Genomic DNA, 26,390 nt, shown 5'->3' with positions numbered 1-26,390 from the left:
CATTTTAATAAATAAATCGAATTGATAAGCACTGGAAATCATATCGATCATATTTCTCATTCTCAAGCATGTTTATGGTGCAGTTTTTGCACTATTTTTGTCTATTCTTCTATTCTTCAGATCTTGTTTTCCTGACCCTCTAACGGGATACATTGTAAAAACGATGCGATCAAGCTAATGACTATCTATTCATGAAAGTACATTCAAAAGAAGCTTAAGTTTTGATTTTCATGCAAAAATAATGATATGAAGGAGCGCCAGCTAAGAAATAGTTCCTTTTCTCTTTTTCATATCTCATGCTATTATTTTTTTTTAATTCAGATATATTGCAAAATTGAAGCCAAGCAAACTAATAGTAAAATTTTGAGATCAATCATTTTGTTGTAGATATCCTTTTTCTTCAAAAGCGAAATATAACAATAATTTTTCTGAACTCTTGTTTTTCAAAGATGCTAACTTTTGAACGCATGGTATTAATATCAAAATATCAAAAAATCTGCTATGAACACATATTTCATATCGTCAATTAAAAACAAGTTTCGTATGTGGCTCTGAAGCCCGAAAGTTAAGGCCGTCTGTAGACCCGTTAGATGGTTAATTTCTATTTTTCTACATATATTCATTCAAGTCTGTAAAAATTATCTTTTGTGTTTGCATTATCTTTCTATAAATCACGTAAATATTATTAAAACTAAATAAGGCGTTCATCAAGTAACATAAACGACGCTTACAAGTATTTCTGCACCCAAGGAAAGAAAATATAATTATTGTACGCAACGTTGTGAATTTTACTGGCAAATAAGGATTTTGAGGAATCCAGAACAGATATTTAAAAATGTAGTCAAGTTAATTATAGATGTTCCTGAGAAATTAAATAATGATTATTTTGGCAGTAGAAAGGCTAGGTCACGCCGCTAGGTGGATTAATTCGGGTTTTTAAAAAAGTCATTAAACGGTTAAATTTTGAAGTGACTTTCTGGCATGCATAAAACCGTACTCAAAGTATCGTTTCCTACCATTATCTCGATTTTTTCAATTTTGTCACTTACACCCCTTTCCTTCTCACCCCCTCAATTATGTTAGGAATCCGCTATACGTTTATGTTGATCGTTTTTTAAGAACATATAAATGTTAATGGATACATTGTGGTAATGATTTGGAAAATCTCACTGTGCGATCAAACATTACGCGCGCGAAATGTGCTACTAAACTGCCTTTGTACGCTCGGTAGTGTACGCATTCACGGCTGGCATTCATGCTGGTGTGGTGGCAAGAGCACAAACAAAAACTCTCCCCCTGAAACTCCCCAATAAGTACACGCCGACGTCGCAAGGGGGAGAGTATCGCCTTTAACCCGCTCGCACGCCGCTCGCTCTGCAGAATGTGGCAACTATTTTTGTATGGTTGGAGCTCGGCTAAAAGCTCAGTCAGTTTCTTTTTCCCATCGCCACCAGCAACACAACATGTGAGAAGAGCTCTCAGTGACTTGCCGAGTATCAAAATTATTTTTTTTCTTATTTTCCTCTGTGGGTGATTTTTTGCTGCTTTTGGTAGTTTCGCGAAATTTTCATCGCAGGAAAAAAGAAAGAAGCAGTTAATTTTTCGCCCATCACTCCATAATATACTGAACGTAGAGTTTGCTTGCTTTAGTGTCATCGCTTTTGCAGGAACAAGTTTAGAACGGTGCCGCGTGTTAATAAGTTAATAGCGTAGCGATCGGTGCAAGAGTAATCGGGCGGGCGCAACCTTCACGCGGAAGGACAGCAATCAGCTGCTGCTGGATTCGGTCGAGTTGCTTGTTCTTTTCCTTTCTCGGTTTTGGAGCTGACTTCATCGTTCGCCTTGCCATTGTTCGATAGTACACATACGGTGATTCGATTACTGCCGTGAAATGCAATAGGCAAAATCAGTGGAAGTGGTTTTGATTCTTTTAATGTCGGTGATACACACAGGCGCTGTCTGTCTGCCGTAGTTCAAGTATCGAACAATCTGGTTCAAGCAAGAGTCATCTAGCTTGGCAAGAATATAATCATTACTTCGATCCGTTTCCCTAGTACCATCAGGAAAAATTTGTGTGAAAAAGTTAAAAATATTTTTTGTTCGGAAAAATTCCTCCTCACTTCAGCTAGTGGTTGGACCGCTAGGACAGAGAGCGGACAACGAAGGAAAAGCGCAAAATTGGATGAGGGAAATGAGCAAAAGCCAAAGTGAGAGTGAGAGCGAAAGCTGGGTGGGAGAGGGAAAATGTGTGCAACAGCCGGTGAGACGAAATGCAAAGCAGGAGTTCGAGTAACAACTATTATTAAATTTTGATTGAAGAAAACCCGGTACGGCACACGTACACATGTGCAGAGGAAACACACACGAAACGAAACGAGCGAAAAGAAAAACTTCGAATGTCCCAAAAATCGACGACAGTGTTGTTGGGAAGAACGGAACGCATCAACTAGATTATGAAGAAAAATTGTGAGTCAGTTGTGAATTCAACAGCAGGACAAGCCGATAAGTTCGATAAACCAAGTTATTTCTTGAAGCAGGTGCTATTGAGCTGTGTGAATTAGCTCTCTTATCAGTACGGTCAATCGAAGCACGGGCCCACCTTAGAAGTCTTTCTTCGTAGTGCTTCTCTTGGTTTTTAGTGTTCGTTCAAGACTTACTCAACTCTTTCTAAGCCAATGTTATTGTTTACCTCTTCGGCCACGATTGTGAAGTAGAGAACCGGAGCAGCAACCGGCAACGAATTTCAGTGCTGATATTAAGGCCGACTAAATCCAGTGCCTACACAATGAAGAAACGAGGTTAACCAAAACCGCTTAAGCGGTTCATTTTTTCTTTATTTTCCTTAACCTGTTAAATTCACCGAAAAGTATAATACGACTTGAATTTGAAAGCACCACACAACCGTTCTTCACCTTCACGGTCCTATCGCGCGAAGTGAGTTCTTATAATCCGTTGCACCCTCCTGCCAATTCGTAGCCGCTTACCGCCACCTATCTACCACCTCTACCGGCTCAGCTAGTCGCGGGTTCCCTAACGTACCTAAATATGTATAATGTTATTTGTTTATTGTTCAGTTCTGACCTCACCACTCGAATAATTTGATTCTGCTTTACTGGTGCTGCTGTTGCTGCTGCTGCTGCTCGCTCTCTGATGAGCAAAAAAAACTCGGAGAATTAAACTTTGTATGATCTTTGATGTTGTTTTTTTGCTGTTTTCCTTTCGATTTACACTATCGCAATCGCAAACGAGCACGGGCGGGTGATAGGGTCAGTTATTGTACTATGCCGAGTTTGCAGCGGGAACTAATTGGCCGTTTTTTTAATACGTGACATTTAGAAATAGTTATGCTAATCGTGTAAAAAAGCAACGAGTTTTGAATTTAGTCTTTTCCTAACTTTTCTTCTGTGATTTGAGCTGTTTGTTTTAAAAAGTTTATTTGAAATTAAGCAAATATTATTTCCAACTGTGGTTTCCATATGCTATACTGAAACAATTGTAAATCTTCGTGTCTTTTGAGCCAAACTAACAATTCAATATTGGATAGGTTTTTATTCTAAACGGAATGTATTTTCAACTAAATTCTCTAGCAACCAGAATGTATCACGATAAGAAAATATGTAATAGGACAAATGAATGTCCCATCACACCAGTGAGAAGGATAACTTTCGGTGAGAATATATTTTGATCCGCACTAACTCTTACAAGCGCTTGTCGTTTGTGATGCCGGTATAGGGGAATTGTGTATAACGTTCCCCCCCGGCCAATGTGCCCTCCCCCTTCGTTTTTCGCTAAACAAGCGAAATCAAAATGCAAAACCACCCAGAAACCATAGTATTTGATGGAACTAGCCTACTATGCAAGTATGACAGTTGTCACATGCTGTAAAAACAAAACAAAAATAAATTTGTCTTTGAGCAGCTTCCGATGTAACTTTTGGCGTCATTTCCATAAGCTATTTTCTTGTCAAAATCTGTAAATAACCGGTTCTTGCGATTCGATTGCGTAAAGTGAACTTCAAAAAAACATCCCTGCCAAAAATAACGGTATGAAACGCTTGATTTGCTTCAGCATTTAATATTTTTTCAAATAAGTAAAAGCAGGCCAATATGCCCCACTTGCGGTGGTGCAATTTGCCCCCCTTGCAAATGTGGCTATAAACATAGGTAAACAGATCTAAGTTGAAGCCAATTGCCATTATTTAATTCAATTAGTATTGTAGAGCAACCGTGGTGGAAATAATTTATTACCAACGTCCAAATTCTAGGTAATTCAACTACCCGGTACAAAACGCCACAGCTGCAGTATAATGTGCCCCATTCAGAAAAGAAACAGTGCACCAGAAGGCCGAAACTAGGTTTATTTTACATAAAATAACGATATTTTGCAAAACAAAGGAAATAGTTTTACTTTCTACAAAATAGAGTTGGTCTGTCACTGGTAGAAATACTCAAATTACCGCATTGGGCATATTATACCGCAGGTGGGGCATTTTACCCCGCGCAGACGAGCAACACAACATTTAGGTGCTTTTATTAAATAATTCCTAGCATGTTTATTCCACAATACTAAATGAAATAACCAATTGCAATTGGTTGTCAGCTTAAATACCAACATATACACGTAGTTGTAACGTTAATTTGGGGAAGTATAACGGAGATATATCCATTTATTCTTAGGGGGGGCACATTATGCACATTTCCCCTACAATAAAATATGTCTTTGTCGCAAGTCGGCTGGTTAAAGACAACACTTGAACAAGCTGCTTGAACAAAAGGGACAAACAGCAAAAACCTTAGGAAAAACACTAGCTTGCTTTGACCTAAAGTCTGGCGTACAAAAGTTACCAACGTTACCTTGGAAACTACCAAACACTGCCCCTGCCGACACAGTGTGACATAATTAGGATTGCTTTTGTTGCGTACAATACGTGCAAGCAAGCTGCAGATATTATTGGAACAAAAACAATTTCGTATATTTCAGCTATTTATTATAGTAATACCTCGATATAAAGCAACTTTATTTTTACTTTCGTTGCGTTAAATCGAAGCAAAAACGAAATGTATGCCCATTCGTACGAAATTGTTTGCAAATGAAAGGGGAGCCTTTCAAACCGTTAGCTTTCAAATTTTATGATGATTGATCTTGTAGTTTGAAGGATACACCAAGAAATGCGAAGCAGCGAAGAGCATGTAAAGATTTTGTAAATTCAAATTTGAAAATCTAAATAACAGAACTACAGTATTGTTCCGATTACATCAGCCCCTCCGTGAATTTCAGACTGTTATAATTGGAAAACAGATTTAATCGCTCCAAGTATGCCAAGTTTACTAATAAGTTATGTTCTTTTTTTTTGCATTATTAGGGTGGTCATGTTTCTACATATTAGGGCGATTCAAAATAAAAAAGTTTTAAATGCGTACACTCAAATCTCGTTTTAGGTTCACTATTGGGGGAAAGTAAATCAAATCGGTCGAAAAAAGGGGGACGTTAATTCAAATTTCGGACGTAAAACGAGAGGACGTTAATTCAAATTTTAGACGTTAATTCAAATTTTGGACGTAAAACGAGAGGACGTTAATTCAAATTTTGGACGTAAAAAAGGTGACGTAAAACGAAATCACGTAAAATGAACGGACGTAAAACGAGATTTTAGTGCTCAACTACGTCCACTATTGGGAGGACGTTAATCAAATCGGTCGTAAAAAAGTGGACGTTAATTTAAATTTTGGACGTAAAACGAGAGGACGTTAATTCAAATTTTGGACGTAAAAAAAGTGGACGTTAATTCAAATTTTGGACGTAAAACGAGAGGACGTTAATTCAAATTTTGGACGTAAAAAAATGACGTAAAGCGAAATCACGTAAAATGAACGGACGTAAAACGAGATTCTAGTGCTCAAATCTCGTTTTACGTCTACTATTGGGGGGACGTAAATCAAATCTGTCGTAAAAAAGTGGGCATTAATTCCAATTTTGGACGTAAAACGAGAGGACGGTAATTCAAATTTTGGACGTAAAAAAGGTGGCGTAAAACGAAATCACGTAAAATGAACGGACGTAAAACGACATTCTAGTGTTCAAATCTCGTTTTACGTCCACTCACGGTAATTCAAATTTTAAACGTAAAACAAGAGGACGTTAATTCAAATTTCAGACATAAAACAAGAGGACGTTAATTCAAATTTTGGACGTAAAACAAGAGTACGTTAATTCAAATTTCGGACGTAAAACGAGAGGACGTTAATTCAAATTTTGGACGTAAAAAAAGTGAACGTTAATTCAAATTTTGGACGTAAACCGAGAGGATGTTAATTCAAATTTTGGACGTAAAAAAGTGGACGTTAATTCAAATTTTGGACGTAAAACAAGAGGACGGTAATTCAAATTTTGAATGTAAAACGAAAGGACGTTAATTCAAACTTTGGACGTAAAACGAAATCACGTAAAATGAACGGACGTAAAACGAGATTCTAGTGCTCAAATCTCGTTTTACGTCCACTATTGGGGGGGACGTAAATCAAATCGGTCGTAAAAAAGTGGGCATTAATTCAAATTTTGGACGTATAACGAGAGGACGTTAATTCAAATTTCGGACGTAAAACGAGAGGACGTTAATTCAAATTTTGGACGTAAAAAAAGTGGACGTTAATTTTAAATTTTGGACGTAAAACGAGAGGATGTTAATTCAAATTTTGAACGTAAAACGAGAGGACGTTAATTCAAATTTTGGACGTAAAACGAGAGGACGTTAATACAAATTTCGGACGTAAAACGAGGGACGTTAATTTAAATTTTGGACGTGAAAAAGGTGACGTAAAAAGAAATCACGTAAAATGAACGGAAGTAAAACACGATTCTAGTGTCCCAAAAACGATATCTTTTCAAAAGTTGTAGACCATACTAAAAAGTAACTTTGTCGAATATAGTAACCATCTATCTCTTACGGTTGTCGAAATATAATGATTTGTGTATGAAAAGCACTTAAAAAGCACTTTTTAAAATAACTGTAACTTTCAAGGATACAATCAGATACAGGCAACTGATACTTGCTTCTTGTTGTACTTTTATGTGTGAGTTATTTGATCTGCTACCTGCTGAGAAATATTTGAACTTAAAGAACTTACTATTTTTCACCTAAAAAGCTCAATATCTCGGAAAATTTAGAAAATAACGTTCAATGATGTTATGCTAAAACGTGGATTTTAGTAAGACAAATAACTTTCTAGAACACTATGAACACGTAAAAATTGACCAGAATAAGCTTGGGACAAAAAAACTGTTTTTAAGGGTTTGTCCACAAATAACGCTTCATAGCTAATTCTTCATATGAAGAGATACAGCTATGATGTCTTTGACAAAATTATTTGTATTGACATTTATTATATCTTTGCTGAACTCATCAAACCTGTATCTCGAATATGTGAGAAAATAAATTTCGTAATTCACTTTTTTTGTGATTAATCACATAATGGTTCCTGTGAAACAACTGACTTGACTTCAAGGTCTTTTCTTATACAAATGAAGCATTTCGTTCATACTTTTAAGAAAAAATACGGATAAAATAATTTGTCACAGTTCCGAGGGAATTCTCGAGCTTTTCTTGTAATATGGCTCATTAGGCAGCGTACACTTTCTTCATCCCTTGTTTTGGCTATCTTATTCCACCAGGTCACAGACAAACAGACATAACTCTTGGAAGAAAAATCAATAAAAACTATCGTACCTCATATTTAGCTTGAACACTAGCACCATCTATGATCGACATTCCCAAATATCAAATAGCAACAGGAGTATCCCTCGAAGTAGCAAGTATTTTTTATGGGGAATTCCCCTTCTTTCGTCAAAAACCGCCACTTTGACTAAAACGGAGACATTCCCAACTAAGCCCAAATTTGAAATGACGGTTTAATCGGTACGAAGAATGGAAAACGAGTGTTATGTCCGTTTGTCTGTGACCAGGTCTTCATCTGATTGATGTCTTTCACAACTTTTCCCTTTGCCTTGAGTCTGCTCTTCATGATTGCCCAGTATTTGCCAAATCTGACCAAAACTTCACAGGATCGTGGTGAGATCGAATGAACGGCAAAATTCGTTTCTGGAAACACTCCTTTTGGTACAATTCCGACGTCATTGTCTTAGTTGTAACGAAAACTTTCGTTTTTCTGTCACAGCTGCAAATGCCCTGCCAAATCATAAATTTTCGTACAAATTTGTCGGCAAAAACAAATTAAACTTTGCTTTGAACATCTCCCCGAGTCGTTGCCTAGAAAAAATTTTGACCTAGCATTTGCCCGAAGTCAGCCTTGACATAGGTTTCATCGTCCATCAGAAGACGCCCGTCGAACTTGGTTACCGGTTACAAACGGGTGCGTACAGCTTTCGAGCACGGATTTTGGCCACACTATGGTTTTATGGTTCGGTTTGGCTCTTTGCTAGCTCGATACGACTTGATTCCTTTCCGGAGTCAAATTCTCTTCACGGTACTATGGGCAGCACCGAATTTTCTGACCAAATCACGGTCCGACATATTTGGATTCCTCTTGATGGTCTTCAAAATCTTACCACGCAGTTTCTGGTTGACAAATCCACTCCGATGATTAACTTGAGGCTTCCGAATCGTCGTCAATGTTTGCTTATACCGTTTGACTTTTGGTTTGGTTTGACCTTTTATAGGGAGGGGTTTTAGTAAAATAAATCACGAATATTATATCACGAATTCCTTACCATTTAGAACGATGCCTTCTTCTATAAAAATTTACGTGAACTCTAGATCTTCAAATTTGAATTGACCATAATGTGCAGACAACGTAAGTATTTTTTGTACAGACAAAAGGCCTCCTTGTCAAAATGCAACTAGAATGATTTTACTGACAACTAAGGTTGACTGATCGAATATATTATTTTGTTTACACAAAGTTTAAACTACTAGTTTTAAAAAATTGATAAATTTCGATGGCGCGTTAGTTTTAGCCACTTATCATTCCAATACACACGATAAAATTTAATGCGCATATGCTGCACAACTACGGAAACTGTTGAAAGGTTATTAGGGTCCTGGATGGGTTCGTCTATGACGCGAACGCTTCATTAAAATATCGCGGTGGCCGTCAAGCGGCGGAAAGTATAATCGGTTTTGTTGCTACTTTCAGCAGAGCGTTATGGCCTCGGCTTCTAAGGACTTCTGCGAGTTTGGGTCATCCATTCCATGCTATTTTCCTTGCTGACAGTGTAGAACTATGCCTCTTGAACAAAGCGCTTCAGCTTAACATATGTTTCGACATCCATAATGAATGGTACACATTTTCTTCTTGCTCAAGACTTATGCATTATGCAGTTTACGGGCTCGGATTTTTACGGTCTACAGACGGCCTTATCCGTTAGAAGGTTAAAAACACAAGGCAACAACTTGCTATTTACTTCAGTGTGATTGAGGTTTAGCTTCAGCAAAACAAAGTACGACAGCCGTGAAACGTGCCTATGAATATCGACGAATTGTAATTTTATCTACTTCTTACATAGTTAAGTTTTCAACAGGCTAGTTGAATTCAAATTGTTTACCTTTGGCTTTGATTACTAGGCACAAACGTTTATTGAAGCCATCGGCGCTGGCAGGCACGATATCCTGTGATATTTTATTACATATCTCTTTCAAATTCATCCCATTAGTACTACCACTCTTACTAAGTATATAACCCTATGCAAAGTAATCCAATGGGTTAAGATCTAGTGTACTGCAAACCATTCTTTAAAGGATACAGAATCTTAAAAAAATCACCTAAAACCACTTCGGAGTAGATATTGACTGATGGGATGATGCAGAATCCTGCTGAAACCCATTCCAAAACCTCTACTTTGGTCATGTTCTGCAATCTCTAAATAACAAATGTTTCCTTTGGAATGTCATGACAAGTGCGCTTGTCGCGTTTTGGGGTCAATCCCGCTGTAGTAGTTAGCATTCACGCCTCTCACGCCGGGGATCCGGATTCAAATCCCAACCGCGCAGAAGTCACGAATAACCCAAAAAAATATTAATATTAATGCCTGACCGCATTTCAAGGTCAAAGACTAAAGCACGAGTTTGGTCGATGCACAGTAGTGAGTTTTAAAGAGGACAAAGCATACACAAACAGCAAGGGTTGATTCTTAGGCTCTTCAACACCCTTCCTTTATGCTGAACTTTGCTTTACTTTGCGATAAAGCCACCTTCCAGGACTAGTTATAATACTGGTAGCCTGGCTCGAGGAGCGTAATGAAGCCACTTGTCCAAGGATTGACATTGAAAAAGTAATAAAAATATGAAAGAAATAGGGTAAAAACAACGACATTCAAGCTCGGTTAATAATGACAGTGTACTTATTAGTTATATCGCAAGGAATGAAGTGTGGAATATAGAAAACTACCATGGTAGATCAGTATTTCGGGCGCAGTGCTAATGTTTATCGAGAAAAAGAGCTGAACCTATATTTTATCAATCCTCTATCTATACTTCAGCAACGCAGTTGATTCTGAAAGTATCAACTGGGACCAACCTGATAGATTGCAATGATAAAAAAAATGATTGATTCCTAAAATATGATTAGTTGCTTCGGGGAATCCAAATTGTTATGGCAATGCATATATTGGTTGCTATAAACGTGTTCAACTTCATTGGCTTAAAATACCATTTTTTTCTGAGTTCAAGATAATCAACCGTGACGAATACAGAATAAACCCTATAAACTTGATTTCACGTTGTAAAAACTTTTCCTTCGTTTTGTTTTTTTTTATTTGTTTAACAACAAGCGAGTGCAACTCTCCCAAATAATATTAAAACGCTCGATAAGGTGGTACATGTACCCTATCACGAATTACTTTACTGATTTATGATGAAATTAAGCTGAAACTAATTCGAATCGATAAGAAACGCATCCGTTTCACCTATTTTACTCGGAATTTTATTTGAATGAACAATAAATAAACGAATGAAACATTGTTTTACTGCTCGACCCAACCCCATTCGGCTGCTTCACTTCGAGGAATCCCCAAAATCGATAACATCTGGTACCGCGATGGCACCGAATTCGTGCCACAGACTGTTCGTGCCAGGCTTTGACCTTATCCAGGCAGATCATTGCATGCGCCGCCGAAGTGTGTTGTGTGTAGAAGAAAAAAAAAAGCTCCGCGCCCTAACCGACCCCCCAAAACCGACTGTCCATGAGCCACGCCACGACGCGGCAGAAGGACAACTTGGGTTGATGGGGGGTACCGCTTAATCGCGATGATGTGAAAGGAGCGAAAAACCGCACCGTTTAGTAACAAGTCTTTCTGCAATTCGATATGTATATACGTATGTACGTACCAGGAAAAGTGGGAATGCGGATTCTCGTGACAAAGTCCAATTTAGCAACCAGTCCCCAATTTCGAAGCTTCGTCCCAGGATCGAAAAGGGTGGGATCCTGGTAGCTAAAAAAGATTGGAAGTGTTTTTTGCTGGTTTCGATGTGATTACTCTTCTAAATATCTGATTGTGAGGATTCTACGAAGAAGGTAAAAAAGTTATTGGGATAATTGCTATTGAAAACTAACTTTTCCGAGCTAGCCACATGAAGGCGACTTCTTCGATATTCTCAATAGGAAGGTCAACAAATAATCCTTAGTATCACAGGACAGTATCATGCATCTGTTCCGTAAAAATACTGTGCAAATTTATTTTCATCCAGTGTTTGTCTCGTTAGAACTTCCAGAGAAAAGTACAAGGGTCCATGCCTAGTGGCACAGGCGCAGGCTTGAAGTAGGACTACGAATGTAGTGCAATTCGTCTCCCAATGCTAAAGCCGGTGATATTTGAATGAATTTCATATATAGATACTCAAGTTGCGCATTAAAGAATTGTGTTCTTACATGTGATACATGTTGGTGCAGATGTGGGGAATTATTTCGAACAGTTTCGGGTAGATGCAGATTATTTTTTGCAAAAATCTGGCATCCCTGGTTCCGCTAGGCAGCTTTATACACATGTGTATGTGATATGATTTGTTTCGACTACATCATGGACACGCTGCTGTTTTGTTAAGGAAGGTTGGGAACACGATTAAGATTCTGCGGCAGAATTTCTGCCTGGACTGGCACTGGACCGCTGGCATCTGTATTTTATTTCGTAATGCCGTAATTTACAGCAATTCGCCATTACGCTATGAAGGTCGTCTGTGGTGTGCTGGAAATGGCAAGGTCGCAGAAGTTTTACTATTTTCGCAGCTAAATAACAAAGTAGCAAAGCAAAGTAAAGAATGAAAGTTTCAATTTAATCATTCGTAAGCAAAATACTGCACCAGTCTGGCAGCTTTGTTTTAAATAGATCGATGTGTCGAATCCAACACGGTCGGCGTAATTTCCACTCCACACCAAACAATAATCGGCTGCTGCCGAGTTTTACCACCTTTGCAGCGTCCGGACAGGGAGATAAAATCGTAACTCTCATTATTATTTGTAACCCAAACAACGCGAAAATGATGCCGTTCGCAAAATCAATTCAACTGCTTCATATACTTATTCAGTAGTTCTTAAAAGAACTGATTGTTTTCTACCAGCTGTTAATAATACGAATCGAAGAAATTTACTGCTTGGCAGCAGCTTTTTTTGGACAGCATTTTCCGTTAGAACTTCTTTTGGCTTTGGAGTTTTCGATGCCTTTGCTATGGTCTTCATTGACTTAGTAATCTTGCTTCTCGCTAGCAAGTTTGGTAGTCGAACGAACCGGAAGCGCCAGTTCTTTGTTTGGACCAGCTTTCTCTTGTTGAGAACTAACTTCAAAGCCTTTTTCACGAATGTGTCCAACCTTGAAACGTCACAATTGTAGCTGGCGGCGATATACTTCTAGACGGCTTGCAACGAGGATCCGTTGACTCTTCGGTTTATTGGCGTCTCGCTTAGTGAATTTGGATGTCTTCGTTGCCTTATTCCGGGGAAGAACAGCTGAAGCTCAACGATTTTTGAGCGGATTCTATAGAGCGTAAATTAAATACAATCAAACTTTGATCCCTTTGATTCAAAGGGAATTTAATCCATAGCTCTTCTCCTATATATTTCTGTCATCCGTGTTAGGGAAGCGTTGGCGTGGGAAGGCAAAAATTTTTAGCAAAAATAAAATTAAAGCAACGTCATGAGTTAGAAGACCGCATGGCGAGTCACCACATATTTAACGTTTTATAGATCAAATCAGAAGAAATTCTTCATGATTTAAAGAATCAGCGACATTTGGAAATTTAATTAAAGAAATTTAGTATAGAAAATTTAGAAAATTTTCATCTCTTCATAAACAAATTCGTTCGTCCTAAAAAGGACGGGTTGTGGTAAATTATGTGGTTGAACATCCGGCCAGCAGAATGGCTTGAATGTTTGAAACAACACCTCCCAGGGCAATGGTGACAATGGCTACCGAACAGAGCATTTTGCATTAATTCAAGCTCTTCCGCTCCCGCAACCAAATATTCTAATACAGCTGATAATAGATCGATGATCCGGTACCAACGCGTTCGGCGCACTCTACACCAAACAATGATCCGCTGCTGCTGCTACTACTGCCGCTGCGCTGCGTTTTACCAGTTTGCCGAGTCCAGTGAGGGAGATATAACCGCAACTCTCTGCTGTCTGCTCTGTACCGTACCGACCGATGCCAATGCGAAAATGATGCCGTTCGCCGGCTTACTTCTGATTATATACCAGAGCAAACGGCAGCAAGTTGTAACAAAGGCGGAACAACGTAGGGCAGAGAATCATAGACACGAAAGAAAGGCGGTACAACGAAACCGTACTCCGTACATTGTTTGAACAAAACCGGTGTCCGGTGCTTCCTTAATGAAGAGCTACCAGTTTCTGCAGGCAGAGCAACCTAATATGAAGCATCGTCTTCATGCCACCGAAAACCAGTGGAAAGGCCGCAAAGCGCGATAGGAAAAAGAAGAAGAAGCCACGCCACTAGGAGAGCAACGCTATATTCTTTCATTTGATGCCGACAGGGATGGCACGGCATGGCATGGCAGACGGGCATGGCAGACGTGCACTCACAGTTGTGTGTGGTTGTGCCGGGTGAGTTTGCCAAGCGCGCCGTCTCGGAAGGTACCAAGGTATACCGGCCTATAGTAAATGTGTCTTGTCAGGCTTCTGTAACTATACAATTAGCCCTTTTTAGGGCCTAATATATAAATGAAGATGCAATTCGATTTTCTCACTAAACGCTTTGCCTCGAATTACGAAGTGGCGCAGTTTTCTTTTCAAAGAATTTTGCCAGGTAATGTGGCTTTTCCGTTTCATGCTTTCCAGAAAGAATCACGAAATGGCATAATTTTGCATATGTAGGTAGGTATATGATCAGTTGTATTCAGTAAGTATGTTATAGTACAGGACAATTATTCAATAACTTTTTCTGCTCATTAACGAGCGCTTTTATTGAAACTGTTGGAAATTGGTGTGGAACTTTTATATTTAATAATTTGGCTATACTATAATGGTCTTTTCGACTCCATAATGGATCTGTTGTGGGAAAGTTGCTGGAAAGAAGGCAACTTATTAAAACAAAATGAAACTGTGAATGCTTGCATCTGTTTGTTCATTTGTTACAATAACCTGATGCTTTTAACATGAGTTCGCAATATTTGTCGTAATGCCGTTTAAACATCTAATTACTGTACGTGTTAAAGCTTGGATAAATAAACTGCCAACTTGTCATGTGCATTTTTAAATGAGGAATATCATTCATGAGAAAAATCAATTCAACTGCTTCATATACTTATTCAGTAGTTCTTAAAAGAACTGATTGTTTTCTACTAGATATTAATAATACAAATCGAAGAAATTTACTGCTTGGCAGCAACTTTTTTCGGACCGCATTCTCCTTGGAACGACTGTTTTTGGCTTTGGATCGTTATTCGCGGTACCGATGCCCATGCGAAAATGATGTGGTTCCTCGGATTACCGTTGGTTATATATCAGAGCAAACGGCAGCAATTTGTAACAAAGGCTGATCCACGTAGAAAAGGGAATGGCAGAGAAGAAAATAAGGCGTGACTTTGTACGTTGTTTGAAGCTTCCAGTTTCTGTAGATCAAGCATCGTCTTCATGTCATGGCACCGACAACCAGTGGAAAGGCCGCAAAAAGCGATAGGAAGAAGAAGCCACGCCGCTAGAAGAGCTACGCTATTTTCTTTCGTTTGTTGACTACGGCTCAGTCAAGCATAATATCAAGTTATAGTGAGTGTGGCTGGCTGCCGGGTGAGTTTGCCATGCGCGCGCCGTCTCGGAACGTACCGAAACAGTCACCAAAGTACAAATACTCATAGTAAATGTATCTGGTCAGGTTTCTGTAACTATCCAACAATTAGCCCTTTTTAGGGCCAAATATATACATGAAGATGCAATTCGATTTTCTCACTAAACGCTTCGTCTCGAATTACGAAGTGGCGCAGTTTGCTTTTCAGAGGATTTTGCCATGTAATATAGTTTAAACATTACTGGCGGGCTCGTACGTTCATACTTGATAAACTTCCAATTTGTCATGTTCATTTTAAATTGAGGAAAAATGTGAGAAAAATCAATTTAACTGCTTCGTACACTTATTCAGTAGTTCTTAAAAGAACTGATTGTTTTCTACCAGATACTAGTAATGCAAATCAAGGAAATTTACATCTGGGCAGCAGCTTTTTTCGTGCCACCTTCTCCGCTGGAACGACTTCTTTTGGCGGCTTTCGGTGCCTTTGCTGTGGATTCCATTGGCTTAGTAGATTTTTGTTCGGGGGCAGCCGCATATTTACTCCAGTAGTACAGCTTTAATCGAAGCCGCCTTTACAGCAGTTAGCAAATTTAATTTGTTATCGTCCGTTTTATCAACCTTGAACGAATCGGAAGCGCCTGCTCTCTTTGTTTGGACCAGCTTTTCGACCTTTTCGACAGCTACCTAATTTCAAAACCATTTTCACGAATGTGACCAAGCTTGAAACGTCACAATTGTGGCTGGCGGCGATTTACTTGAAGACGGCTTGCAGCGAAGATCCGTTGATTATTCAGGGCATTGATAGCAGCGAAAACCATATCGTTCGCTGGCGGACGAGTCGATGGCTTCTTCGGTTTGTTGGCGTCTCGCTCCGTGAATTTGGATGTCTTCGATGCCTTATTCCGGAGAAGCAGCAAGCAGCATCAGCTAAAGCCTAACAATTTTCGAACGGATTCTATTACAAGGCGTAAACCAAATACAATCAAAGGAAGCTTAAACCATAGCTCATCTCGTATATATTTCTGTCATCTGTGCTTGGGAAGCATTGACGTGGGGAGGGAAAAAAATGAAAATATTGAATTAATGAATGTTCGTCTAATATTTTCTTAATTATTACATGTCTGTTAGGGAAACATGTAATAAACTATGTAGAAATGGATTTTTTGAAAAATTTCCAATCGATTGATACCAATATCTCTAGAATCTGTTGAGGGATGACTGAGTTATAAGCGTGTAAACCATAACCACTTTTCGTTACATGTTCCCTTTTCGTTTTTCTGAAGTGCACCCCAATATAGAAATCAAAGAAGTAGTCCTACTTCAAAAACAAGAACAAACAGGTCTTCTCTCGCCAGTTGTTGTTCACTTCAGCAGCCTGCCAGAAACGTTTCACAGCCAATTAGTAGACAAACTAGGGGGTGTTTTTTCTTTCTTTACCGTTTTCTTTAACATTTAAAATAAACGCCTCCACTCGTACACCTACAGAGAACTGCAACGTGTTGATCTTATTCATTCCGAACTATCATGGGTTGGATATTATTTAGGTGCTTATTTCATTGAACAATTTCTAAACTGCCTGATCAATTGTTAGGAACAAAATAAAAAGGTAAATCTAACGAACACTTTATAGATGTTGATTCAACTGTTGACCAGCAAACAGTACATTTAATTTCTGGATAAGTGCTGCATTTGAAGTGTTGTGCACTCAAAAAACGACACACGTTTCTCATTCATCATTCGTAAACTTCATTCTAGTAGGTAGAAACGACGATAGTAGGTACCTAGAGCTAGATCATAAATTTGTACGATCAAAACCTAATCAATCCGACGTCGTTTACACACGATCGTAATGGTCGGCTGGTTCCAGTGACTGGTAAAAATGGCAGTTACGAGCAAGAATCGCATTGCCATTAAGTGCGAGTGCTTATCCAAACAATCGCTAGTAGTCACGTTTTATCGTTTACTGTTTATGTCTCCAGCTGTGAGTTTGAGTTAGTTTGAGTTCTATGAGTTTACTTTGTGTGTGGATTGTGAATATCTTTAGCGGATACCAGCTGGCAGAATAGAGAACACAACGAAAATATGACCCAAAGATCAATCGAAAATTAGGTCATCATCTCAATTTCAAAAGTGATAAAAATAACGCTTGTGCTTGCAAATTTAGTGCTCACTAAATTTTTTATTGGATAAATTTTTAAAAAGAACCAAAATTGAATAACAATATACTGTAGCATACTTTACATTCCGTAAAGATTGCTCTTTCTTTCTGGGTGTCCTTCACAATTATTTGCTTGAATGAGCAACGCGTAAGAAGACACATATGTATCGAAAACAATATATTATTCGACTTATGGATGATATCATCGCATATCGCGTGCATCGTTTGTTGGTTTAACTGCGTTTCGTACAAAATCCAATCATAAGGTACTACTTACTATATATACGTGATGACGTACTGCTGATCCATTGGGTACCATCATCGTTTGGATTTCATTCTCAATATTGCATTTGAAATTATTTTCCTTATCGCAATTCAAAATCATACATCGCTGTGCATATGGCGTGTAATTATAACCACTAAAAATGGAATCCATTACAGTCACGGAGGACGATTTTCGCAATGCGTTTAATACTTTGCTAATAATCAATCCAGAAGTTTCAATTTTTCTAAATGCGGTAATCGCACAAATTTAATTTCATTACAATATATTCTTTCAAGAAAAGATAAAATAAGTAGATTTTTTCATCCTTTGTGATTGGAGAGCACGAACTCTCCATTTCTCTTTCTTATTTTTCGATAAGGTCAATACAGTACGAAAATGAAATACAATTAGGTGACACGGGTTTAATTGCTTGCATATTGCTAAGCAACTACAGAGGCGACATTATGAATAATACGCATCTCACCGTTTAAATTTCAATATTGAGTTACCTTGACGGCTTTGTAAAGTTCAGAGCCTCTGCATAAGCAACACGTCAAAGCTATCGTTACCTTAGCGACCACGTCTGTTGATTCTACCCATAGTAGGTACTCATGATGACACATTCCGAATCACCTTCTTGCAACATCAAAGCTAAGTCATAAATGAACGCCTATCTCATTCGGGTGGTTTTTTACATGATACCCATTAATATTGCATTAAATGCATTAACCCTTTATAAGGCAGTGGCAATTATATTGCCACCAACGAAAAATATTTGTTGCTTCTATAATTATATTGTTATTATTTCAATGTTGATTTTGATGATTAGCATTGTACGGATTATATTTTGTTTATACTAGTTGATTCTAACCCCGTACACCTGTACAATATCCTTAGTTTTCCAAAATTGTCCGTTCTTTTTCAGAAGAAGATGGTGGCTAAAGCTAAATATATACCGATAAATTGGAAATTGCAGTAACGATGATAAAAGGAAAATTCTTCAGGAAAGCATCAAGATCATTTGCAATTCAGGTCACTTCTGGTTTTTCGTGTGATTTGCAACAGAATCATATGAAAAACCGAAAGTTCGACCGCGCAGCTAACTTCGGGGCACGATGCTGGTCTAACAAGCCAGTCATTCGAATCTCGGCTGGACGGCGCAGTTAAGATAATTTTCCCGCTGTTATAAATATTCTAGATTTGTATTAAAAACGTTGATAGCAGCAACGTGTAAAGCTACGCCCTATAATATCTGGTAAAAATATGGGTATTAAAAGTCGACCAACAATTGGTAAATTTTTCGTTTTATAAATTTATCCACGGTGCCTAATTCTACGCACGCATGTTCTTAATTTTGCATTAATATTTACATCACGTTGTTTATACATTTAAACGTTGAATGCACACCAAAAATCCGCCATGAACCATTACCATAATTAAATCCATGATCCGGCCTTCTTGTACTGTTCAAGTGACACAGGAATATTGTTATCATTTTGATTGGCTCATTTTAAATATTTTCTTCTCGATAACATGAATGGCGAATTGAATCAGGTTTTCTGCATACTGAACATCACACTTTAGACTAATACTAAAAATTGTGTTTTCATGTAGAAAACACTTCCACACTCCCTGATAGCTTCATGAAGTTGGTCATAAAAAAAAATCAATGCAGGCATTAGGTTTAAAAGCCACTGCGACAGTCTTAATGATCGTCTTTTGTGGCAGGCCCCGATTGCTGTCCACAGTTTACGGACCGCTCATACCCATTGATGTAGTTACTCATGGTAGTGCACATGGTTTATAAAGCCAATGACCGTTTTGGGACTTAGGCTCCATACCTGATATGGAGTAAGAAGGAAACTTCTTAAGAAGTTGTGCCTTGATAATGCAAGAGTTCCGCAATAGCAGAGCAGATGCGATGAACTTTCAGGTTGAGAGTTACAAAAGCGGCAGGTGTCGGATGATACCTTGCCGATATTCTTTAAATGATAAAGAGCGGGGTTGTGTCCTGTTAGAAGTCCCGTGATTATGCGTAGTTCACTACGGGTTAAATGGAGTTGTTTTTTAGCTACTGCAGGGTTTGGGTAGATAAACTGTTTGGTTTGTCTACAACCCTGTGTTTGATTCCAACGCGATGCTATTTCTAGCTTTTCCCACGTCATCAGTTCGCCTTTCACGGCGGATGTGGAGGTGCCCAGAAACGGTTCAGGACCAATAAATTGCTGAGCTGATCGTTGTCTTGCTAGGTTGTCAGCAAATCCATTGCCCTCGATTCCGCAGTGACCGGGCACCCAAAGTAATAAAACTTTGTTTTTGCCGGGAGAGCTCCCTCAATGTTTTGCTGCACTCCCAAACTAATTTGGACACGCATTTGACGGACTTGATTGCCAGTAGTGCTGCTTGGCGGTCCGTGAAAATTCCGATTTTCGCATGCCTGTACTATGTATATTGCATATACTTCTGCTTGAAAAACGTTGGGCTACTTTCCTAATGAGATAGTTTCCCTGATAGACTCCGGAGCCTGTGCAAGCCCCCATTTTTGAACCATCTGTAAAAAAACAGATAGTTCCAGATGGAAGTCCTCCATTCTTCCACATTGAGCGATCTGTTTCAATCACCTCATATGGAACGTCCACATTGGGCCTGGCTTCCATGCAGTCAGAGACTGAAGTTACTAAGGGTGTCAGATTGAATTCCCGAAGTATGCGAATATGACCGATTTGGTCACCTTCGAGTATAGTTTTACTCCTTTGCAACCGTAGTGCGCCGAGCTCTGCTTCCTTTTTCACATGAAGATGCAAAGGCAGTAAGCATAGCTTTGCCTCCATGGCTGCAGTAGGTGTTGTACGCATGGCACTGGTAACCGTAAGACAGGCCAGGCGCTGAACTTTGTTTAGTTTGGCTTGGGCTGTCACCTCATTCACCTTTGGCCGCCATACGACTGCAGCGTAGGTAATTCTAGGCCGTGCAATAATAGTATATGGCCAAAAGGCTAGTTGAGGTTTCAATCCCCAGGTTTTGCCAAACAGTGAGCTGCATGCCCAGATAGCCGAAGTTGCTTTCTTAACAGCATAATCTAGGTGGGCAGCCCAGTTCAGTTTTTTATCGAGAATTATTCCGAGGTGTTTGACTTCATTACTGAAGCCCAGTCTGACATCATTCAGTATAGGGGAAGTAATGGTATGTTTCCTTCGCCTAGTGAATGGTACAACGACTGTTTTGGTGGGATTAACATAAAGTCCCTCTTGTGAGCACCATAAAATGGTGGTGTTTAGAGCTTCTTGCAAGCGACTTGACAATACTGCGTCAAACTTTCCTCTGACGATCAGTACAACGTCGTCGGCGTAAGCAAAGGTATGCGACTAAGCTGTGATAGCTTGTGAAGGAGTACGTCGGCCAATGGTGACCAGAGCTGGGGGAGAGAACTCCTCCCTGTGGACATCCTTTGATCACTGAAATCGTGACCGACGTATCTCCCAATGATACTGTAATTTCTTTGCTCGAGAGCATTGCTTGAATCCAGCTCATTGTAGTGTGGTCGATTATCTTTTGACAGAGAGCCGTATTAATTGACGCGAAGGATGTGTTATCAAAAGCACCTTCAATATCAAGAAAAGCACAAAGTGCTGTCTCTTGATATTTGAGCGATTTCTCAATTAACGGCACTAAGCAGTGCAGTTATATCCCAAAGTGAAACTGGCTCGAAAGAGGTTGATGAGCTCGGGCATAATAACACCGTCCGTTTTTTGTAAGAAAATGGGTAGAATACCATCCGGACCTGGAGATTTCATTGGCTCAAAAGAGCTGCCCAGGTAACCAATAAGCATTTCTAATGCTATTGTGAGAACTACCGAGCAATCACTATCCTGAATGCCGCCTACAAAGTGCTGTCCCAAGTCCTCTTTCATCGACTATCGCCAATAGCCAACAGATTTGTGGGAAGTTACCAGGCCGGCTTCATGGAGGGTCGGTCTACAACAGACCAAATCTTCACCCTGCGGCAGATCCTCCAGAAGTGCCGCGAATTCCGTGTCCCCACGCACCACCTGTTCATCGATTTCAAAGCCGCATATGATAGCGTAAACCGACAAGAGCTATGGAAAATTTTGGACGAAAACGGCTATCCGGGTAAGCTTACTAGACTTATCATGGCTACGATGGATGGGATCCAGTGCTGTGTGAGAATCTCGGGTGGATTGTCGGACCATTCGAATCTCGCAGGGGACTTCGACAAGGAGATGGTCTTTCCTGCCTGCTATTCAACATTGCGCTTGAAGGTGTTATAAGGCGAGCGGCGATCGAAATGCGGGGCACGATTTTCAATAAATTAAGTCAATTTATCTGCTTTGCTGACGACGTGGATGCTGTCGGCAGAACATTTGAGGCGGTGGAAGATCAATACACCAGACTGAAACGCGAAGCAGGGAAGATTGGATTGAAGATAAATACGTCTAAAACGAAGTATATGCTGGCGGGCGGGACCGAGCGCGACAGAGTTCGCTTGGGTTGGGCAGTACCGTGGTAATCGACGGGGATGAGTTCGAGGTAGTCGACGAGTTCGTATACCTTGGCTCACTGGCAACAGAGGACAACAATACCAGCCGTGAGATTAAAAGACGTATTATCAGCGGAAGTCGGGCCTACTACGGACTCCACAAACACTTGCGGTCGAACAATCTGAGCCCCCGTACAAAGTGCACACTGTACAAAACGCTAATTAGACCGGTTGTCCTCTACGGGCACGAAACGTGGACACTGCTAGAAGAGGACCTACGAGCACTCGGAGTTTTCGAACGGCGGGTGCTAAGAACCATCTTTGGCGGAGTGCAAGAGAACGGTGTATGGAGGCGAAGAATGAACCACGAGCTCGCGCGTATCTACGGCGAACCAAGTATTCAGAAAGTATTTTTTTGAAACGATGATTCTACAATTGATGAAGGGACGGTAAGGGAAAGTAATGAAGGATTTTTTTCCGGGAATGAAGGGGAAGGGTGGAAAGGAAGGGGGGGGGGTAATAGGTAGCTATGCTTAACAAGTTGTCGTTGTGACTCCTATCTTTTGTCCAATGCTGGAAGGTGCATGGGTCGAACCAAGCTGTAATCAGAGATTATAACCGGATTTGAACCCACAACACCTGCCAGGGCGTGTCGCTCGCTGGTACCCGTGTACCTTTGAACCACAGAGGCGCTGGACAAAAGAAGTCTGCACAACCCCCCTTATTAACCATAGCGACATGGGTTGGTCTATTTTTAGACATTTTTGTCCAGCGCCTCTGTGGTTCAAAGGTACACGGGTACCAGTGAGCGACACGCCCTGGCAGGTGTTGTGGGTTCAAATCCGGTTATAATCTCTGATTACAGCTTGGTTCGACCCATGCACCTTCCAGAATTGGACAAAAGATAGGAGTCACAACGACAACTTGTTAAGCATAGCTACCTATTTCCCCCCCCCTTCCTTTCCACCCTTCCCCTTCATTCCCGGAAAAAAATCCTTCATTACTTTCTCTTACCGTCCCTTCATCAATTGTAGAATCATCGTTTTAAAAAAATATTAATATATGCCTGACCGCATTTCAAGGTCATGACTAAAGTCACGAGTTTGGTCAATATTCAGAAAGTGGTTAAGGCTGGATGGATACGTTGGGCAGGACATGTTGCTAGAATGCCGGACAACTATCCTGCAAAAATGGTTTTCGCATCAAATCCGGTAGGAACAAGACGAAGAGGGGCACAGCGAGCGAGGTGGCAAGACCAGGTGGAGCGAGATCTGGCGAGCACTGGGTGTCCGCGGAATTGGTGATCAGTTGCCATGTACCGAAACAGATGGAGAAATTATACTGCGCAGGCCTTCTCATAAGACGTTAGGCCAATTAAAAAAAATGCAATTTAAATGCAAGCCAATAAGCATTTAAGTTGCCCTAAATGCTACTTAAATGCTATTTTGGCAAAATAAGCGGCTACTTTACTGCTAGCCCTGTTATAGTGCTGACAATGCTTATTTACAGCTTGTTACCGACAAGAAGAATTTAAATAGCATTGCGGATGCCGATTTACAACAGTTATGCAGTCAAAAGGCTGATAAACAGCAACCTGCAGTATACCACGCCAGGGATGCTAATAAACGATTGATTTACTGCTTATACTAATGCTTATTGGTTACCTGGGTGAGTGCCCAATTGATCGAAGCCTCCGTAAACAATCGGCGTGCAAGTTGAACCGAATCATTTGGCACATTGTGTAATGACCCATTCCACTGTTGCCCGCCTATGTCTTGTCCATGTGATCACTGTCGAACCAGGGAAGTGCGTGTTCATTAGAACTTCCAGAGTTTCCCTGGTGGTAACAGTGAGACTCCCGTCCTCTTTTTTTAATTGCCGTAGACCATTGCAGTGATCCTTGGACATCGCTTTCTGCAGACGCGAAGCCTCTGGCAGAGTTTAAATGCTTTTGCAAAATTTAACTCGTGATTTCCTTTTGGTTTTGCGTAGCTCAGCGTTGTATTTGGTGAGGGATGCTCTGTAGTCTTCCCAGTTAGACGTGATTTTGGCCCTGTTGAACAGACGCCTTGCCTTCCGACGGAGATTGCTAAGCATCTCATTCCACCAGGGCACTTCACGGCAAACTGTTCTCGTGTTTATGGGACAGTTTGTGTTATATGCGTCTGTGATCCTACATTGCAGGTCACTAGCGGCGATATCCAGCTCAACTGGAGTTCGTATAGTACTGTGACAGGAATTACGTGAGGCAATCAGATGATCCCTAAAGGAACTCCAATTGGTTTTCCTCGGATTTCAGAATTGTTCCCTCTTTAGGGGATTAGCCTCGATGTCGAAAATGATATGTCTGTGGTCTGATAAACTTGGTTCATCAGAGACATGCCAATTTTTGACTTTCTCAGCTATAGAGGCGCTACATAGAGTAAGGTCTAGGACCTCTTGTCTGATAGCGTTTATAAAGGTGGGGTCATTCCCTACATTGATTACATTGAAGTCGTTAGAAGTAAGATATTCAAGTAGGTCACCCCCGTTATTTGTGTCCGAGCTGCCCCATATCGTGTGGTGCGCATTTGCGTCGCGGCTATCACGTGCAGCTTGTTGACTGCCCTGCAGTACCGTACAAGTTCAGCAACCACGGGCGGGGGTATTTCGTCCTTGTTCCCTGGAAAGTAGGCGGACGCAACGACTATCTCCTGCTTCCCTCTAGTCGTCGGGACTACCACCGTAATAGCAACGACATCGCGTTGGATGAATTATGTAATTGGAGAGAATGTTATTTTCTTATTTAACAGAATAGCAGTTCTCGGCTTGGACTGTGTATTGCAATAGATCAACTTACCCTTAGCGCCGGATAGACCGAGGATCGTGGTTTCGTTAATCCATGGCTCCTGGATCAGAGCAGCACTCAGCTGCTCATTGGTGAACTTCCGGCATAGGACACTAGATGCGCCCTTGGCATGGTGGAGGTTCAGCTGAATGCAGCGAAAGCTGCTCATTTTATGGCAGGATTACCGTTCTCAGCTTGATCCAATGATGGATCGAGCCTTGATCTACGGATACCAGCAGCGTTTTCGCAGAGTTGAGCAGCCGAGTCGCCCACACCGGCAGGCTTCGGTTGCTGCAGACTTCGGTTGCTGCAGACTTCGGTTGCTGCAGGCAACAGGCCACAGATGTCCGACCCGCACTTAACGACGGATTGAGCCTCTGAGGTTTGCTATCGACTGGTGGTTGCTGCGTACGCCTCTTGCGAGGTTTTCACTGCGGCCGTCTAGTCTTCGCAGGAGTGCTTTATTTAGGTGCCGGCGGGGCACTCCCAGAAGGGAGTTCGGCTCATACCTTCCTTGACTTTGCAGCAGAGACTGTTGCGCCTGTGTTGATCAGACCTCTGCCAACATGTCGCATGCGTGCTTTGCTAAACATAAAATTTAGGTCAACCTTTCATACAGAGTTGCATCATAAAAGGGATTAAATTAAAGCCTTGTTCCGGACAGTTGCAACTATAGTTCGATACCAGCACATAGTTACCTTAGGTTTTTTGATAACATGCTGAAAAATCGCTAACTCAAACTAAATTTAGACGCAAAAGAAGGGACAAAAAATTTGCGCGACATTTTCAAAACGATGTAGACTATGAAAGAACAAAGCAAACTACCTAGTACAGTAGAATATTTTAAACTTACTGAAAGGAACTAGTATCATTTTATAAAGATCTTGCATTGCAACTTACACATACATTAAAATGTGTATCCCACATCCGCGAATCTGTTTTCGCTTGTGTCTTTCTCATATTTTAATAATTTTTAAGACTACTCAGAAAAGTTAATAATTCAGAAAAGTTAATTGAGCCAATCCTCAATCGATTAACTTTTCCGAGAGTCCACCATGAAAACTAAATTAAATTACTGTTTTTCTTTTTGTAATAAACATTTCTGATGATGGCTGAATAGGAAATTAGTAGGCCGAAAGGTAAAGTAAAGGAAATGATGTGGATTTTTTTTGTATGCCAGAAGGGCATTGGGTTAAAAGGTCATTGCGAAATGATGTGGATAGTCTGTTACTTTTTTCTTAAATGGAAAACCGAATAGTTTAGACCAACCTCGTTTGTCTTGACCTTGAATGAGGTCAGGCATTTAATTAAGTTTTACAATTGACGGAGGGAACGGTAGAAGAAAGTAATGAAGCAAAGAGTCGATAGGATCAAACAGATTGTAACTAGGCGTGAAGGG

At 40.3% G+C, this 26,390-nt stretch overlaps 1 protein-coding gene across 5 annotated transcripts in view; it reads left to right on the top strand.

Moving 5' to 3' along the window:
* Positions 1 to 1,390: 1,390 nt before the first annotated feature.
* The window catches only part of LOC128738547 (uncharacterized), a 58,555-nt gene continuing 33,555 nt past the window's right edge, over positions 1,391 to 26,390 (top strand). The window contains exon 1 of one of the 5 annotated variants that reach the window (XM_053833767.1): positions 1,391 to 1,465. Coding sequence is in view for 1 of the 5 variants with exons in the window: in XM_053833764.1 (XP_053689739.1) it covers positions 2,786 to 2,798 (13 nt within the window). In the remaining 4 variants the exon portion in view is untranslated. Of the gene's footprint in view, positions 1,527 to 1,916; positions 2,799 to 26,390 lie in introns of those variants that run through there. The other 4 variants (XM_053833765.1, XM_053833766.1, XM_053833761.1 and 1 more) reach the window with 4 other exon arrangements.

This window comes from Sabethes cyaneus, chromosome 2, assembly GCF_943734655.1.
Source record: "Sabethes cyaneus chromosome 2, idSabCyanKW18_F2, whole genome shotgun sequence".
NCBI lineage: Eukaryota > Metazoa > Arthropoda > Insecta > Diptera > Culicidae > Sabethes > Sabethes cyaneus.
The sequence above is the reverse complement of the archived record's forward strand: the minus strand, read 5'-3'. Positions and strand labels throughout refer to the sequence as shown.